Source organism: Trematomus bernacchii, unplaced genomic scaffold (genome assembly GCF_902827165.1).
Source record: "Trematomus bernacchii unplaced genomic scaffold, fTreBer1.1, whole genome shotgun sequence".
Taxonomy (NCBI): domain Eukaryota; kingdom Metazoa; phylum Chordata; class Actinopteri; order Perciformes; family Nototheniidae; genus Trematomus; species Trematomus bernacchii.
This window is the reverse complement of record NW_022987714.1, coordinates 5,671,296-5,689,943: the sequence shown is the minus strand read 5'-3', so window position 1 is coordinate 5,689,943 and position 18,648 is coordinate 5,671,296. Positions and strand designations below refer to the sequence as shown.

Below are 18,648 nucleotides of genomic sequence, written 5' to 3'. Positions count from 1 at the left end.
CAGGGTTCTGTGTGTAGAGCAGGATAATACTATAGTGGAAGAGCTCATAGAGACAACACTTACATTAGACTCCATGACATAGAATGATGCAATGATATTTAAAACAATTAATTGATTGGTGTGTAGCCCGATTGCTGGATGATTGAATTAATTTCTCAATTTTTTCATTTAAATTTCACATTTATTCGTACTTTTGAGGAGTTGAGTTTCTATAAAGTGATATGTATTCTTGGCTATTAAGGCACAAAGAAAAATCCTAACCAGTTTCTAAAATGAAACCAGTCCTCCGATGTCACAGTAAACTTTGTCTACACGCTGATAAGCTCTTGACCAGTGAGCTCCCTGTGTCATTTCCTCAATAGTGGACTTTAACCGGTCCTTATCGACACACTCCCATGAACTTTAACCCCTGGATCTGCTGCACTACACTGAGGAATAACAGCGGCGAGAAAATGATCTGTTTAAATGTTTCTTATTTCAGCTAGAAGACATATTCTATTCTATATGAGGGCATGTGGATGAATGAGTGGAAGCTGTACAACATTTGTGGAAGGTAAGAAGCTACATGGATAGAAATCAGGAGTAAAAACTGAACAAAGGTGTGTTGGCTGACTGATTACTTTTAGCAACCATTTGTTTTCCTATAAGTTAACCTCTCCCTTGCAACAGATGATGCAGAACATGTTCCAGGAGGGGTTGTACCAGGTGTTTTTTAAGGAGACACCCTTAACCCACCCACCGACCCCGGCTACCAATCACAGCGAGCTACTTAACGGCAGGATTCATCGCTGGTTTGGGACGGTGGTTAATACCAGACTATTGGTCACTGGGGTGAGATTCTACTATCATGTGCTTGTCGAAACCATTAGTATGTTTGATCTATTAAACTGTCGGCCTGCTTCATACCATGTACTTCCTTCAGGTGGTGCAGATCCTCAGTGCCTTATCTTGCATACTGGCCACAGTCACCCATGCATGTGTCAGCTACAACTGCTCTGTATCCATGACAACACCTGTGTGGTCAAGCCTGTTTGTGAGTCCACATCTGCTACCGCTGAAATAAACTCAGACAGAGAGAGAGTCAAATACTGGGTCATAACTGTGTGTGTTGTTACAGTATGTGGCTTCTGGGTGTCTGGCAATGGAGGTTCAGAGGAAGGCTGATAAATTAAAGGTTAATATTACGTTTTATGATTTAAAATGACAGTTTTTCAGCTGCCTCGTCTAATTGTGCATTGTGAATCCTGAACAGATCATCGCTCTGATGGGTCTGAACCTCTTTAGTCTGGTGTTTGGCTTCTCTACTCTCCTCGCAACCGGCCTCACCTCCACACAGCATGTTGCACTCAACACCAACCAACAGGTAAATCTATGTAGCATGGACACTGTATAAAGATCATTCTGGCTTTTTTAAGGTCACCTATTATGCAAAATCCACTTTTTCATGTCTTTTATACATCAACATGTGTCCCCTCTATGTAAAGAGATTCTGAAAGTTTCAGGAATAAAGATTCTCTCTCTTTTTGTTCTGATCCACTTATATAAAAACCTGTCTGAAAATGAGCTGATCAGAATTTGGCCACTTTATGATGTCATAACGTTTTTTTGGGTTGTGTAACCATTAGCCAATCACCAACCAAGGTAACACCTTGTCATATATACTGCACTAAGTACAGTGTAGAAATTGCAATGGAAATCTTAAGTCCCGAGCTCCTCCAACAATGCAAGATAGTAATTTAAGACATAAAACTATTAAACAAATAAAACAAATAACAAATATAAATAGTGCAAGAAGAAACAGAGTAGAATAGAAGAGTGCAGAATATGTTGCAGACCAGGGAAAATATACTGAATGTGTAGGGTGAAATGCTTTCTGAGCTGTGAGTTGACTGTCCTCTTTCTCCACATTTCTCCAAATAGCGCATTGGTTCATATGTTGCAAAGGGAAGCTCCATAGCGTTTGCTATACAGTGTCTTTTGGCGTCAGTCTACATACTTTTCCTGTCGCTGAGAGGCCTGCGTCGCTACAGTCCCAATATTCAGGCCTACAGCCGCATCTCACAGGTAAATATTGCAGGGTATGAGTTTTAGAATAACATGAGGATAAAAAAGGGATGTGTTCAACATTAACTTGGATGCTTTGTTTTGGTCATTTCAAATTCAGTTAAATACTACAGTTTAACTCTGTGGCAGTGATGATGACATATATTGTTGGATTTAAAGGGGTCTGAATTGTATTTTGTTTTCTGCTCAGGATCCAGATGAAACCAATGGGCCTCTACTGGAAAATGTGGAATTCAGTCTGTGAAACTGAAAGACCTGAAACGACACACTCCTGCATGCGCAATGTTTTTGTAAACTCAGTTACTGTTGTTGATCAGGGCTGGTAGGTTGTGCAATGTGATTGTGTTTGAGGAAGTTGTATTAGATATTGTGAAATCATAAAAATAAATGATTAACTTGTCAAAAGCAAAGATTAAACATACAAAAACAGAACATGTTAAAAAAAGAAAGGGTGTATATAAAACACAGTAATGATGACATTCAATTAAATAAAGTACATGCATGTTTTTACAGCTGAGCTATCATAATCTTACATTGTCAAAACTGATTATCGTTTTTCACAGACAGTGCTCTGTGTTCAACACTAGAGGGCAGCATTGCCTGAGATTTGTCATGTTGTGCAGTGTGTGATTAACTTCCTCTGTTTAGTGTAACAATAGATGAGGAAACGTTGTAACAAGTAAGAGTTGTCTGCTGCACATGTTGATTATATTAAGAGGAAACAAACGTTGCTGCAATGATTTAACTATAAACTCTTCGACCACACTTGGTCTTTCTCAAGTGAATTCACTGTTTTAATCTGATGATCATTGAGAGTGAATAAATATGCTGTTTTACTAAATCTGCATTGATTGTTTAATTAGACTAGTCTTGATTTCGACATTCACTTTTACCCTGACCTCAGCTTAAACCATAAAACCAAATACCAGCCCTAAAACTGCCCCTTAACAGTCTTGACAAAATGTCATAATGTTGCAAAAATGTCCTGACTTTTATGGCTTGAAACTGAAGCTGGTCCTCAAAGATAGTCCTGAGGTTCATAGAGTACAGACAGAGTCAAGGGTGTGGTGTGTGTGAGTTTTGCAGTGATGGAGGGTTTCATTAAGGATAAAGCAAGGTCATACACCACTCTCATAGTAAGCGCACACACACCCACCCACACACAAACAGACTTGTAGGAGAAAAAAGAAATCACTGAGGAGCGAGTTTCTCACGGCATGTCTGGCTAACAGCTTCCAGCTGTTGCCTGGTCGGGAGAGCTGCTATGGGAACACACCGAGTACAAAGAAAACCATGGGATTCATTGGTAAATGGACACAGAAGGAGAATAAAAGAAAGCAGCAGGATGACGAGGTAGGGTGTCCAGACAAACACTGACATCTGACTCCTCTGATAGAAACCACTTTTCTGTGTGATACATACTACAGCATCAAAACTACTGTGTGTTTGTCGTCTGTGTATCTGGTGTTTCATGATATCAGCGTACATGTTGAGTTGTAGAAACAATCCATTTGTTTAGATGTCTGCATTTCCTGCCAGTACACTTTAATCATGGTTCAATGCTGCATTAACACAGGGAGAAATTGTACAATGTGATCAGAGGTAGAAGCCAAACACAGTGGCCTGCAAATCAAAAGCTACACGTGCAACATAAAGCCCGCCTATGCATCCGTGCAGCTGTTTAATCTCGAGGTTGGGTGGTGAGTAATATCTTTTGTCTCTGGAGTATATCTTCCTTCTGGCTCCACAGGAAATCCTTCTAGCCCAGTTGGAGTGTAGAGGGAAGTGGCTGAGGCCTGGATGTGATGACAGAAGAGTGAGTGTGTCCGGGGGAGAGGAAGTGGTGAGTACATGAGGGGATCCCCTTTGATAAGTCACACTGATAGTCGACCGTTCAGCAGAATGCTTCTGATCTGAGACCCCTTGTAGTGAGTCAATGTCTAAATATCATCATGATTTTAATTTCTGAATGAAAGAGAGGAAAAAAAACAGACAAAGGCGTAATCTTGAGAACATTCATCAATAATTTATTTTTCTTACTCTCAAGAACCACCACTGCTTCTCATCTTGAAAATTCATCATCAATTTCCAACAACACAGTTTTGAAAAATGTAAAGTTACTATACAAATTTTTAATAGAAAAAAGAATAAATTAACTGTGGAACTCAGTTATTTTTTTGATCAATTCCACATTTTTTCTACAACACCTTTAATGCATTGTTACAGTTGAACAGAACTGATAAGATCAGGTTACATGCTCTATTGTCTGGTAGCCGAAGTGATCTACTATTAAACCGTCTGTTAAAATAAGCTTCATTTTGCACATCTGGTAGTTGAATCTATTGATAACAATGAAGATGCCTAGATCCTACGTGACGAAGCAGTAACTGGTCATTTTGTAGCACCTGAAGTGGTTGTTACAATGTCAGAACTAAAAAAAACAAACAATACTGGTTCATATAAAATGGAACATTGTTAAAACAATGAATGTGAATGTTAAAAACCCCCCACAAAACCTTACAGTGCCCCTCCGTACATACAGGAAAAGACTGATAAAAGAGTTAGTTCATTTTACAAAAAACCTCATACATTTCATGGAGCACAGAAAATATGGTGTGTTTGGAGCTACAGAGGGACGGGACGTCACACTTTTTCACATCGGGCTCAGAGATTACCACAAGGTCAAGATGGGACTTTCTGCGGGGGGGCGAGGCGAGGAAACACTATGGAGCAAGACGTGCTAATGTTAGCATACGGAAGTCGGATGCTGGATATCTTTGGGGTCTTTATTTGTCAGTGGATCTGCAGGGCATGCATGGGATCGTGTCTTCAGCACACAGAAAGTGAGCTAAGACTTACTAACTTGTCCTCTAAAGGTGACTCGGAAACACTAGAGTAATTCAGTCCTATAGGATGGTGTGCTGGTTCCAGCCCTGGGTAAAGACTGACCAGGCATGGGTGAGCAACTCTTGGAGAACCAACCATGCAGGGAATGGGCTTAACCTTATTTAAATAGTCTTTAAAGTGGCAGATTACAACAGCTGGTGTCAGTGCATAAAGGGAACACAACACTACGATGGACACGGTAAGATGCCTACCAGTCCTCCCACGCCTTTAAACATGTAACACCATTAATCCATTCAAATTTAAGACAACGCGCTCAACTCACTATTAGACTTTGAAGACTGGTTGCTGGATCCTCAATGTAGAGGGTAGAAAAGAAAAGACTCTGAAAGCCGACAAATTTGACTTTTTAATATTATCACACCAATGTTTCTGAAGAAGAATTCATGTGGCAACATTAACTAGATGATATTGTAGTCTTTCCTCTTCGACACCATTTATGTCCACGTCTTTATATCACTGACAAGTAGAATCTGTCATAATCTTAATAAAATTAACATCTGATTTATTCAGATTTTGTGCAACAATAAAACAGTATCTCTTAACAAAGACTTTGGCAAGGGGAAGGGGGGGGGGGACATTTAGATACAGTTAAAACATGCAGAGCTCTACTTCCTTCGTACAAAACCAGATGTGCTTTTCTAACCCTGTTCTGAATATCTGATTGTGGATTGGTGAGAAAATAATTATCTCCATTTGAGAAGGTTAAAGAATATTTCCTTTCAGTTCTGGCTATGGCTTCTCTTCTGCCCTGACAGTAGGGTATTTATAATTGTAGACCTGAAATTCATATACTAATATGCACTATCATTTAACACATTGCCCGCAGTTTTAGCTTTTTTTGTTTCCTCTTATGCACTTTGATGCAACTCATTATTACAAATATTGAGAGTGGAAAATGAGAACACACTGATTGTAGGTCCAGCCCTCATAGACACTGTTAATGTTGTGCTTTTCAAATAATTCCTACTACACGTGATGCCAAATCATAGAGAAGTCTGCTGCTGCTTCATACAATAGCCAAAGACTGGGGCGATTGAAGGAGCGGCTGTTCCAGTGCTGCATTACAGTACAAATGTAAAGCACCAACATGTTTGGCACTGGTTTACCTGCACTCATGCATCATATGAGGTGTGGTGTTAGCCAGTAGTGAGTTCAGACTGTCTGTGTTCAGTCAGGAGGCTGCAGTCATGCTGAAGAGAGGACAGAAAGAGGAGAAAGCACAGCGCTACAGAAGGGGACTGACAGACACTCAGCATGGCGACAGAGCCAAGACCAACGAAGAAGAAACAGTCGTGATAAAAAAAGATAATTCACTTCAGAGATTTATCACTGAACAGCCTCAATATCACGTCACTCCAACAGATGTCAACAGCCAGAAATAACTTACTTTCACGGGTGAAAAGGTGGAACCAAAATGTCTGGTTTCTATATTAAAACTTCCAAAATCAAATGGTTCCATAATTGTAAATCGATGTGGCTAATAACACCCTCGAATGCCACTTCACTCTACCCCACCCTTACCCTCTGATCACAATGAACTTTGTGGACCAACATGTAGACAGAAGAATCTTGAAAAGACATTAAATGAACAGGAATGATGAAATCACTGAAATAAGCATAGATCAATGCCAAACCCAATAACCACAACTCCAAATTGTCCCTATGATGCACCAATGATGTTTTGCTCCAAGCATCACAAGGCAGAGAAAACAGCAAAATGCCTGCTTCAGATTCACACCAGTTCATATACTTGTACATGTTTGTTATTGCTATAGTCCTCATCAATATCCCAGATACAGTCCAATAAACCATCCTGATATTGTCACTGTGAATTTACTCTCATACAGTTGACTGGTCACCTTTCTGCATGGGCCCCGAGCCCCGGTGGGACCAGTCAACCCAGTACGTTGTCTTTGGTTGTGGGTTGGACTGAGAGGAGTTGAAATTGTCATCTAAATGTTAGTTAATCCAGATCTTTTTTGAAAAGTCATCTTCTCTTCTTATAAATATATGGGGACAAACAAACCCAATAGACGAACAACATAAGCGGGAATAATGAAATCCAACACAGTTCATTTGTTACTGGAAATGTTTTTTTAACTGGTGGCTCAAATCCAGCAGGTGTCCTCTGATTGGGTGGCAGTGCACTGGAGTTAGTTCAGGTCTGGGGGGCCAGAGATGAGATATGAGAACAGATCCAGGAAGGACTGATGTTGGTTCTGTTGAGTTTGAGTTGTATGTTTGATATTTTTCGGGGCTCTCCCTTCACGTCTCTCCTTCCCTTATGCCCCATTGCTTGTGTGCTGAGTAAAGGATGTGCTCTGTGGTGCTGTAGGGCAACAGTTCATCAGCTGAGGTGGCACTTCTCATTCTGTCCTGTGAAATCAGCCCCTATCAGAGCCCAGAGTGTGTCCCGGTCCAACTGTTATGGAGGGGCATAATAAAGAGGTGGTGAGATGGATGGAGGGCAGGATTTAAGGAGGAGGGCGGCTCATGTCCAGTCCGCCGGGCCGGGCTTCTGTAGGGCCTTAGGGATGAGGTCGTTGGTTGTGGAGGGGTAGTAGTGAGGGACAGTGGAGAGGGCAAAGGGACTTTTCTGGGCCCTTTAGGAAGGTCTCAGACCAGGGTTCCAGGTTTGGCCTTATCGTGTCCGTACCACTGCACATCTGCCAGCTCCGAGCACAGAGGGCTGCTGGGAAAACAGCTGTCACTGAAAGACCTGCAGAGGAACACACACACACCAGCATGAGACTGACCTCGGAGAGCAACTTCTAAATACTATCGTCTACATGGTTTCAAGATGATATCCATTCTTGCAATTGTTTGATAAAAAGTGTTCTCACATACAGCACATGGTTGAGTTTTACTATTAGTAGATCCTGTAAAGGATTAGCCAGTGTCAGACCACAGAGCAGAGCACATGCAGAGATCAGATAGAGATACAGCCAAAGAAGGAGTACATGACATATACCGCCACCGTCAAAGAGCAAGACATGGTGGACATTTCCCATTGTCAGCCCCCCACAGTCGATGATGAAAGTGATGTTGCCTAATACGTTGGGATTTATTAATGGGCAACTTCCTATAGATTAAAGTCTGATTGTGAGTAAATTCGCTACTGCTGTCACTTGCTTCGAGGTTATTTTCTCTCTGTTTTGCTGCTGCTGTGTTTTCTGTAAAGTACACTGTAGGTGGAGACTACAGACAGTACCTCTATGCATCAGAGCTGGGCTGAGGGGGAGACTGACAGACGTCCTCAGTAGGAGAGCTGTCTGCTGTGCCTCTAAACCAGGAGAGAGGACACACACACAAGGAAAGGAGGGTTAGTGCAGACAGAGAGAGACAAGGAAGAAATGACAAATTAGGAAATAAGAGACATTTCCCGTGACGTAAAGATGACAGGAAAAAAGAGCGAAAAAACAAAGATGCAGTGAGTGAAGTCGAGACCGAAACTGAGTATGAAGAAGGTTTCAAATAGAACCCACAATGCCATACAAATCTTCCTTTAGGATTAGTTCAACAACAGTGTAAAACAATATCAGCTGACAGATAAAACATAGGGTCAAAGCTCGAGAGGATGTTAGAGTGAAGGTTGTATAAAGATGGAGAGAAAGAAGCTGAGCAGCCAAGATGCAGTTTGTCGTGAATGAATGTGAATTCATATTCGGCTTGAAGCATGTTGTCATCCCGGTCAGCTGCTGTATGTGTGTGTGTGTGTGTGTTAGTCTGTTTGTGTCTTACCCGCTCTGCCAGTTGAGGATGTGCTGTGGGCTACAGGGGGGTGTGGCTGCGTGTTCGCTGGTGGGCGTCATACTCCTCTGGCTGTGAGGGGATGCAGCTATGGGGAAAACGGACAGTTAGTCATGCTAAGTAACACACAAAATGCAGCGTTGTCAGAGAGACACAGCGGACAAACACACATTGACCAGAGACACATATACACAGAGCAAACACACAATATAGAGGCTACAGTGAGGTGATCGGCAAAGGTATTTCAACTTTGCTCCACATGGGGGGAGGGGTTTAGGGGGATGTGGCTCTAGGGTCACTAGGAACGTGTGGGTCAGGGGTCAAGTTACACAACTGTCCCTCAGCAAACCAGGCCTCGTTGGCGCAGTAGGCAGCGCGTCAGTCTCATAATCTGAAGGTCGTGAGTTCGAGCCTCACACGGGGCATTAACTTTTCATATTTCCATATTTGATCAACAAAGAAGGTGTGTAATTTAAACTCATAAAGCGCTGTTTGGTACAGACTGATCTAATGCTGTTTGGGATGATCCAAACGTCCAGATTTCTGCTCACTTGCAGAGCAACCAAGCTACCCATGTAACTTTTACATTGTACTTATAGAGGCGGACTGTACCAACTGTATTAATGTGAATGTTATGTGACCAAATTACTCAGCAAATGTTCACCGCTCAAAGCTCACAGCTAATCTTACATCATAAACATTGCTGGGACATCTGTCTCTTAATCTAATGGTCGGGAGTTCGAGCCTCGCACAGGGCATTCCTTATTCAATCAATTATATAAATATAAAGTTTCTCATTTACATTTAAATAAATTGTAAACTTAATAAAAATACAAAACTATATATATCAAACAGGTTTAGAGTGTTCATCAAATAAAGGGGAAACACTTTTTATTACTGAAATGACTCAGCTAGGGTTCTGAGTCTCAGTCAATCTGAAAACATGACCCATGGCCCGTCTCATAATCTGAAGGTTTGAGGTTCGAGCCTCGCACAGGGCATTGAGTTTTCACAGCATGAACTTTTTCATTAGAAACTCTTAAAAACAAAATAATTGTTTGTATAAATAACAGGACCAGTGTAAAGCTTTTTTCATAAACACATGATACTTTTTACCCAGATCAGACCAGGTTTAATGTGAACAAATAAGAAGACCCACCTGGTGAGCCCTTGGCAAGTGTGCCGACTCGACTCCCCCGACCATGTCCCAGAGTGCCTTGCTGCGACCCTGTCTCGGAGGACGTAGACCCCGAGTGTGAGTGACTCCTGTCCTTCAGGCTTCCTGAGGACCTCTGGTACCAGCCCCGCAGCTCGTCAGACACCGCTACCCTCCCCCCTCCCCCACTGCCCCCACCCTCTCGCCCCAATGACGGTGTCCGTACGATCTGAGAGCGCGACGGCGTGAGTCGGCCACTCCCCTCGCCTCCCTCCTCTCCCGCCCAGGCCTCTTTGTACAGCCCCCCTGCCGTGTAGGAGCTGGAAGTTTTGAACTGGGCCTTGACGCTGTAGTGGCCTTCCTGGTCGTTCTCCAGGCTGCGCACCACCACCGGGTTGGGGCTGCCCTCCACGTACAGCGGGTACTCCTTGATGCGGTACTGGGAGGAGGGCTGGCTCTGGCTGTGGAGGTAGACTCCGTGGTGTCCCCCTCCTACCCCGCCTCCACCTGAGCCCCCACCAGTGCCGTTCTTAGCTGCCAGGTTGGGCATGGAGCCGGAGTTAGAGGAACCCAGGTGACCTGCCGACCTGGAGGGAGAAGGAAGGACAATCATTCATCAATCCTAGAAAAGAACTGTTAAATTATATATATTTAGTACAATAGCCAAATGTTGTGTAAGGAAACCCTTTTAATTGCATCTGCCCCGCCCCTACCTGTGTCTTTGCCTCTGCCTTTGCCTTGCTTTGGAGGGTGAGTCCTCTCCCAGAGTGGAGTAGTTGGGGTTGCTGCCTGGGGGTCCGCCAGAGGGGTAGTAATGCTCTGAGCTGCTTTGGCTGGTGCAGGATGAGCAGTCGTCCAGTGGGTCCGAGCCATTGGAGTTGCGTCCTGGGACCAGGAAGAATTCCGGGGTGCCCAGGGTGTGCGGGTGTACGTCGGGGTCGGGCACCAACAGTTTGCCCTGAGACTCAAGGCTTGAGCTGCGGTTCCTAAAGTGCTGAGCGAGGCTGTGCAGACGGCTGGGACTGATGTCCACTGACCTGAGAGACACAGAATCACACAGCAAGTTACATATAGGGAATCGGATAGGAAAGATATACAGATTTCATGGAATTACAAATGTTTCAATATAAAACCAGGAGATTTCTTTTTCTTTTTTAAGTAAAGTAAAAGATAAAGCCCTGTAACTCCATTCTAGTTGGGGTAGACTTGTCATAACCAGGCATTTTTAAAGTTCCACATAATCAATAATAGAGCAATCTAAGTCTTAAATAAACAGTGAAAGGTATAAATGCTGACCTGGTGGAATGTACGTAGTTGGGGTTTCTGGTCCTCAGGTCCGGGGTCGACGGCATGCTGGACTGAGAGTTCCAGAGAGGGAGGTTCCTGATGGGGCTGCTCTGCAGAGAGTTACACCCCCCCGGATCTGCACTGCCAGAGCTTGGGAAACGCCTGTGACATGGAAAAGAGGCAAAGAAAATAAGCATTATTTGAAACAAATGTCATTTAATAAGTAGCTTTTACATAGGCAACATATGTATGTCATGCTCTACATTACGTCAACAAACCCTAGATTTATTCTCAAGCTAGATAAACTCCCTCCCTACCTTGAATGAGAGGAGCGTTTCTTGATTTTTTCATATGGCTCATCCAGTGACGATTCACTCCACATCTTGGGTTTGATGGGTGATTTATCGTAGTCAGGGCGTGAGTAGTGCAGATGTCGCAGGCCATCCAGGGACTGGGGCGGAGGGGGCCGACTGTGAGAGGGAGGTCGAGGGGGGAGGCCCTTATGAGGCGATGCTACTGGAGAGAAGGTGGGAGTACCTGTGACTTGAGGATCATCTGAAATAGAGTAATCGTTGAATTAGGTTTAAGATTATTATTTCATAAAATCATGTAAACAGAAGCCCAATAATCAATTATTGTAAGAATCTTGCACAGAAATATGCAGGACAGACTTACCATCATCTAAGACCAGTGCGTCAGACAACGAACTGTCTTCAGAAATGTTGGCCTCTATAGGACAGAGAAAAACACATATTGTAAATATTGTACAAATAACCAATTTAAAGGCAACTACAGCTCATAGATATAAAATATATGAGAAAACAGCTCATAGATATAAAGAGATGTGATAACAGTTTTGATTTCAGTGAATAGGAGTTTATTGGTACCCTCTATGATTAGCGATGCCCTCAGCGTAGGCTTCTTGCCAGAGCGGACCCGGTGATCATTGATAGAGTTCTCAATTTCCTGGAGCTTCTTCAATGCGTTCAGATAAGAAGTCTTCCTCTGTTTCTTCAGCTTCTTGCTGCTCACGTGAGGATCGCTGGCAAGACGCCTGGCTGCCTCTGTAATCTGGGACTGAATGGCAAACTCCCGCTCCAAACGCTCCAGCTCCTCTTCCTGGGAAAAGCAAACACACGAGTGCAAACTCTGAGTGACAAGGGCACAAAGATACTGGATTGGCTCACAGTTTTAGCAACAGAAATCTCTGCACAATCCAAAAACAACAAGGCTTAGTTTGCAGACACGTAGTCAGACTCTAACTCTCCCATGCAACGCATTTGGTCAGACACACACACCAAGCCTTGCCAGACCAAACACACTGCGGAAATCATTTATCTGTGCTGCTGCTTCACATTTCTCACCGCCGGATATTCCCTATTGAGTCACCCTGTTCCCCAATAATAACACCTCTCCATCAATCCATCCTCCCCTCCTCTATACCTCTCCTGAGATTTGAAAAGAGAGAATGTACCAAGTAAAATATGCTGTCACACTGCAGACATATTGCATGTTTACCTCACTTAAATATGTGAATCTGCTGTACATATATGATAAGATAAGACAAACCGTCATTGATCCCCATAGGGAAATTCATGTCGTAGTATACTGTTAAATAGCATAGAATAGTAAAAAACTGAGTGTACACAAGAAAATAAACTCATATCAATCATGTTTGCAGTCATCTATGAGAACACACATGATTTCACTTGCCTCTAGAAAGACAGAGCGATGATGTATTTATTTGCGTCAACATCTCACTGGACTACCTCAGTTCAGAGGAATCCCACTCTCTAACAATCCCTTCACACTCCTGCCAGAGCGGCTTCTGTTTCTGTGTGTGAGGGAGTTTAAGGTGTTCAGTGTAAATTAAGAAACATCCTTCTGCGTGCGAGGCAGTTTTGTGATACTGTGTCCCTGGATTCTTTTCAAAGCACACAACCTCAGAGAGACACACCCACACACCCATGCCTGCACACATTCAGGCGCTCACACAATCCTACTATCACCACTTCCTGTGGCAAGAATACTGCCAGGCTATTTTTAGAAGTTCTGCTGCTGTGGAAAATCTACCCGTGGCACAAAAAGACAGAGACACAAAGCTGCAGAAAAACTTCTTTCACAAGGTTCAAGACGTCTTAGACTGAAGCTTTTCCATGTTCTCTGTTTCCTTTGCTCACATAACAACTGAGGAGGGATGAATTACGTTTTCATTATGTCAATCATCACAACCATTATGTGAGTATTAATTAAAGTAATTGGTTTTGAATACAGCCCTTGATCAGCACTGTATAACATCAAGAGCTTTTAAAACACCAGCTTTGATGTACAAAGCCCATAATGTTCATAAATAGATCATAATAATAATAATAATAGACTCTTAATTATTAAGCGCTGCATTCAACATTACATTACTGCACCACAGTGCCTTGGACAGGTCCTTGTGGTATTTGGTTTTTGTATTAAACACTGTAACCACCAGATGACCTCCTGTTTTTATTTGGCCTTTAGTGGGGAGCGGGGAGATTGCAAATGTGATAAAGTGCTACTGTGGAAAACAGCCTCACCTCTCCCTTCAGAGTAATTTTCTGCTCGTCCAGTTTGAAGGCGGTACCGATCTTCCGTCTCACTGTGGGCGGCTCCTCTCCCGGATCCAGAGGATATTCCTTGGGAAGCTTTCCTGTCAGCTCCTAAAAAAAACCGACAGGAGGAAAGGTTAGAAAGGCAAAGTCTAAAATGATTCTGGTTTTCTAAATATTTGCAGAAACTGTTGTTTTTCATACCGCCTCTCTTATGCAGATGTTCTTGAGTTCCTCGAGTCTCTTTTTTAGCGTATCTTCAAGAGCTTCCTGCCTGGCCCTCAGTGCTGCCAGCATGTCTTTCTTAGCTGTCTGGGAGCTGTCTGATTCCTGAGAGCCTGCAGGGCACAGACAACACACAACGTGAGGCGGGAGGCAGGAGCATATGAGTGTGTAGAGTAGTGGGGACTTGTTTTGAGGCATAGGAAAGGCAGCAAGTATGCGTGCACCTGCTACCCTCGCAGGATGTTTACAGGGAAGTGAGTGGAACGCTTCGATAAGGACACTGAGTGTTAGTTGTGTGTATGTGCGAGTGTGAGTCCTTCAAGGAAGGGGCAGTTTAGGACAAAGTCAGTGACGCACAATCTCCAAGGCCCTGAGATGGTGCCACTCTCGTTTGCAAAAAAATACATACATACAACCCCCCACACACACACACACAGAAAAACACATTGTTTCTCTCAGTTGGTCTGTGTGTGACGTATGCAGTTTGACATAGTAACGATACTAAACTAAACACAGCTGAAAGTTTGACCAGAAATAAATGGCGGGGGGGGGGGGGGGGGGGGGGGGGGGGGTGTTTTGTGGCACCACAGTTCCTATGATATGTTTATGTTGCTGGGCAGAGATGGCCTCTAGTTAGCAGTGGATCATGAAATCAACACACTGACACGACACCAAGGAGACAAGTGACAAGACACAGACAGATAGGACAAAGACACCCTGTATGATACAGGGAGGGGGTGAAACTAGAGAGGGACAAAGAGAAGCAAAAAGGGAGATTAGGAGACTAGGAATGGATGGCTGAAGAGATTAGGCAGGGATACAGATATATATACTTAGAAAATGAAGAAAAGAAAGGCAAACAACTGATCCGATAGGACAGGACAGCATGCAGGACATTTTTACTGAAAGAGAATAGTGTTCTTTTGAGTAGAAACAGTAATTGATTCAGTGAGGTGTGCTGTAATCTAAATAGCGGACACCAAAGCCATGTATAGACACCTTAAACCTTCAACCTTAAATGATGCTGCTTTGGTCTAGTAGTGAATGTAATTTTGAATGAATAATGTAGCAGAAGCCAATCAAATTTCACTAGAGCCTATTCAGACTAATTACTGAACTGACTCTCCTAGCATGCAACACTTGACATGTCTGTCTGGGTTAAAAAGGGCACTTTCCTCCTCACTGTAAAAGTAGTTCATGTACATTCCTCTCTTGCTGTCACATTCATACTTGTTCAACACGGACAAATATTGTTCTAAAGGCCATGGTACATTTGTATATTGACCTGCTGACCTTTTCATTCCCTCGCCCACTAAATTTAGAGGGGCCTCTGGAGGATGAGAGTGTGACACAGAGGGTGGGTTCCATACATACAGAAAGATACAGGGCGGGGTGTGTATACAGTATGTGTGGGAGAACATTCAGCACAGAATGAATGGCCTGTTTCCGGAAGCAGCTGTTTCTGTCCCTCCAGTTGTCGATGAGACACATGCAAACACAAAGACTAATACGCACACAAATCAAATCTTCTCTCCCCCTGTTTGTCTTTCTCTCCTTCTCTCATCACAGTCACACACACTGAACACATACTGACCTGACGAGAGCAGACTGCCGCTGCTGCCACTTATAATTTTGCCCTTGCTTCCCATGTTGGCTAGTTTGGAGGTCTTTAGAGTTCCTGTTTCCGTGAGGTCTATAGCAATCTCATTCAGACTCCGCGCTGCATGGATTTTGGACTGGAGGAACGAGAATGGAAAGGGTTTGTCAGAGCACATCATTAAATGCAACACACTTACTGACCATGCTTACAGAGTTTGCTGTATCTCTTGTTCATCTGTATTCATGGGTATGGTCTGTGGTGGGTCTGACTCACTGACCTTGCTCTGCTTTCGGTCCAGGTAGAACTGGTGTTGGCTGATGGCCATGGCCCAGATGGACTTGATGAGGGCAGGACAGGCGTACCACGTGTGCACAGCGATGCCGCTGTGACCAAACGTCCTTCTCGTCACCGAGGCCCGACTGTAAGAGCAGACACAAAGCCTCCTTATATACACTGAATACAAAAGATGGTCAGTCAAAACACTCCCACCAGACAACTTCCTCATCATCACCATTACCTATACTACAAATACTAATGAGGTTTGTCATGGCTGTTAAAGATAAGATAGTGAATCATTTCACATTTTTGTTATACCCCAAGTTTATGCATACATGTGGGTAAGAAAGGCTAAGATGTTTGGACGGATGGATGATTTCCAATAGCTAAGTCCTTACCAATATAATACCTAAATAGCAGTTCCTCTTTCACAAAGTTCACTCATTAACAGAAAAGCTAAGCTCCGCCTCTAGATAGGGCTTTTTATATATTACCTGAAAGAAACCACATTTCTCTGACACTTGTAAAAATGCAGTAAAACGAGCCACCGCCTAATTGACTTCTAAAGAAGTAATGATGGCCTCTGAGCAAGTAAATACCATGAAATATAACCACTGTGTTTTTATGTATTCTATCAGCACTTATATATACTGTGCATCCCTATAAAGAATATTAGAGGTTTAATATGGCAAACCAGCCACACAAGATGTTCCTCATTGTTTACTCATCCTTATTTAAACACACATCTGTAGCTGAGCAACAGGCCCGCTCACCCTAATGACAGCTTCCTGTAAAGAAAACACCACTGCTCTCTGTTTCACCCTGTCTGTCTCTTTTTCTCGCATTCTCCCTCCCTCTGTCTGTAGAATAACACTCCACATATATAGCTGTGTTAAATAAACACAAGAGAGGTCACTTCCTCCGCAAAACAGCTATCGCGCAGCCATCTCTCCTTCTGTGGTCAACCATCAAGGCTTTACACTGTATGTGTGTGTGAAAGAGAACTTGTGTTTGTGCATGCATGTGGCTGCACAAGTGTGTTAATATCAGACTATCAATCTGTGTCAGGCTCCACCGAGACATCCACAATATCCCGCTCTATTGCCAAGACAAATGCTGCAACTATTACTGAATTAGATTCCAATCTCTCTTTTCATGCACTGTAGTTTGGACCTCAACACATTCAAATTAAACACAGGGGTAATTTACAGTCAGTGCTACTGGAAGGTGTCCATAACTGAGGGAAAATTATACCACTTCCAAACATGAACTACACAAACATTCAATAGTATCAACATTTAATAACTAAAGTATAATTGGTATCATGCAATTCAACACTCAGTTAATTACATTGATATTCATTTACCTCCTGGGGTCATGAACTTCCACAGAAAACTTCTTCTCTCTGAAGTAGAGGTTCTCCAACTGGCGCCATTGGAACACCTGAGGTTTAGGAGAAACAGTCTTCAGGGCAGCTCACACAGAAACATGCTTCACATTAAATCCACACAGCCTTCAGCCAAATCCTCTTTTCTCTTCTGTGTGCGTTCCAATTTGTTTTGAGTGAAAAGGCAAATGTATACGGAGGAAGAAAAGAAAAAAAACTCAGAAAGGACTCTGACGAAGAGGAGGAGTTAGAAACAGGGGAGGTGGGGGCAGAGAAGAGGACCTCTGATCAAATCCAGACCGGGCGGTCTTGTCCACAGCAGATCCTTCGCTGGATGACCTCACTCTGGAGAAAGACAGTGTGAGAGGGAGGAGGCCTTCTTTCCTCTGCTCTGATTTCTCTCTTTCCGTCCCCTTTATGAACCATCCGGTCCTCTTTAAATGGAGCCAAAGCCAGCTGGGCGAGAAAGTTCCCCCCAAGACGTACTCCACAACATGTGTGTATCTTAAACCCTCCCAGACGCAGGGGAACAGAACGTTATGAGTCAGTGGGTGTTCACCATCTGTAGGCATGTGCCTGTGTGTGTGTGTGTGTGTTGGTGGAGAGAAAGTGTGTAAAGTTAAGTTTCCTCCTCTCCTGTAGCTTTTTCTAGGAGGGAGGGGACGTTAATGCCTCCCCTTCTCCTGACCCCTCCTCCCTCCCTCAGGGACTGTGCTTCCTGCTTTGGGCTCTGTGGTTGGGAGGTGTGTGTGTGTGTGTGTGTGTGTGTGTGTGTGTGTGCGTGTGTGTGTGTGTGTGTGTGTGTGTGTGTGTGTGTGTAGAGGGTCAGGGGAGGAGTGATGAAGGGGGGAAGAATCTTTCTGTGGCCCAAGCAATTGAAGTGCCCTTGCTTTGTTCAGTCAGTGTGTACACTCACAGACACACATTCACAAAGTCTGTTTCTCGTTATAGAAGAGTTGAGTGCGGGCAATTTCAGAACTCCTGCATCTATCAGCTGGCCCTGACCTGCTAACACACACATGTTGAGCTATGGTGTACACTGAATATCAGTAAAGAAAGTAAAACTAAGGACTGAGAAACAGGGAAAAAGAAACAATGTAGACGACCCAACTTTGACAGGATGAGGGAGGAAAAGAGGAGAAAGGGAGCTAGGGGAGGAACAGGTCACGGCCCAGGAATTTTAACAGCCTGTGAAAACAATGGTCAGAGGGATGAGAAGGAGGAAAAGGGAGGAAGGGGGAGAAATATGATAAAACAACAAAGTATAATGTATATGTGTATGTACTGTGTGTGTATGTGTGTGCACAAGCATGAAGAAAGAAACAAAGAAATCGGCACCCTTATCGCAACTGTCGCTGTACCGTGCATTTTCAATGGAGTGTGAAGTGCTAATGTAGCATGGTGCTAAATATAGCGG

General features: G+C 43.5%; 2 protein-coding genes and 1 non-coding gene across 8 annotated transcripts in view; 2 read left to right on the top strand and 1 right to left on the bottom strand.

The window, feature by feature from the left end:
• Positions 1 to 233: 233 nt before the first annotated feature.
• si:dkey-30c15.13 (uncharacterized protein LOC558731 homolog) lies at positions 234 to 2,905 on the top strand. Of its 2 annotated transcripts, none has more exons than XM_034141846.1 (7): positions 234 to 599; positions 670 to 831; positions 923 to 1,033; positions 1,118 to 1,174; positions 1,253 to 1,363; positions 1,921 to 2,064; positions 2,255 to 2,905. In XM_034141846.1, exons 2-7 carry the CDS (start codon positions 670 to 672, stop codon positions 2,306 to 2,308), a joined length of 639 nt encoding a protein of 212 aa, XP_033997737.1. In that variant the 5' UTR covers positions 234 to 599; the 3' UTR covers positions 2,309 to 2,905. The 2 variants fall into 2 exon arrangements, with proteins under 2 accessions (XP_033997737.1, XP_033997736.1); XM_034141845.1 differs by having other exon boundaries at positions 238 to 553.
• A 1,163-nt stretch (positions 2,906 to 4,068) lies between these two features.
• The window catches only part of frmd4a (FERM domain containing 4A), a 63,647-nt gene continuing 49,067 nt past the window's right edge, over positions 4,069 to 18,648 (bottom strand). For 4 of the 5 annotated variants that reach the window (XM_034141420.1, XM_034141419.1, XM_034141417.1 and 1 more), the window contains exons 12-24: positions 17,211 to 17,287; positions 15,846 to 15,987; positions 15,563 to 15,704; positions 13,948 to 14,081; positions 13,732 to 13,854; positions 12,052 to 12,283; positions 11,840 to 11,893; positions 11,482 to 11,719; positions 11,174 to 11,326; positions 10,591 to 10,914; positions 9,881 to 10,464; positions 8,713 to 8,809; positions 4,069 to 7,690 (exon numbers count right to left, since the gene is read on the bottom strand). In XM_034141420.1, the coding sequence (XP_033997311.1) occupies positions 7,588 to 7,690; positions 8,713 to 8,809; positions 9,881 to 10,464; positions 10,591 to 10,914; positions 11,174 to 11,326; positions 11,482 to 11,719; positions 11,840 to 11,893; positions 12,052 to 12,283; positions 13,732 to 13,854; positions 13,948 to 14,081; positions 15,563 to 15,704; positions 15,846 to 15,987; positions 17,211 to 17,287 (2,403 nt within the window). In that variant the 3' untranslated portion in view covers positions 4,069 to 7,587. Of the gene's footprint in view, positions 7,691 to 8,182; positions 8,255 to 8,712; positions 8,810 to 9,880; positions 10,465 to 10,590; positions 10,915 to 11,173; positions 11,327 to 11,481; positions 11,720 to 11,839; positions 11,894 to 12,051; positions 12,284 to 13,731; positions 13,855 to 13,947; positions 14,082 to 15,562; positions 15,705 to 15,845; positions 15,988 to 17,210; positions 17,288 to 18,648 lie in introns of all 5 variants that reach the window. The other variant, XM_034141418.1, reaches the window with a different exon arrangement.
• On the top strand, positions 9,074 to 9,146 carry trnam-cau. The gene has a single exon. It is a non-coding gene; the product is annotated as a tRNA-Met (tRNA).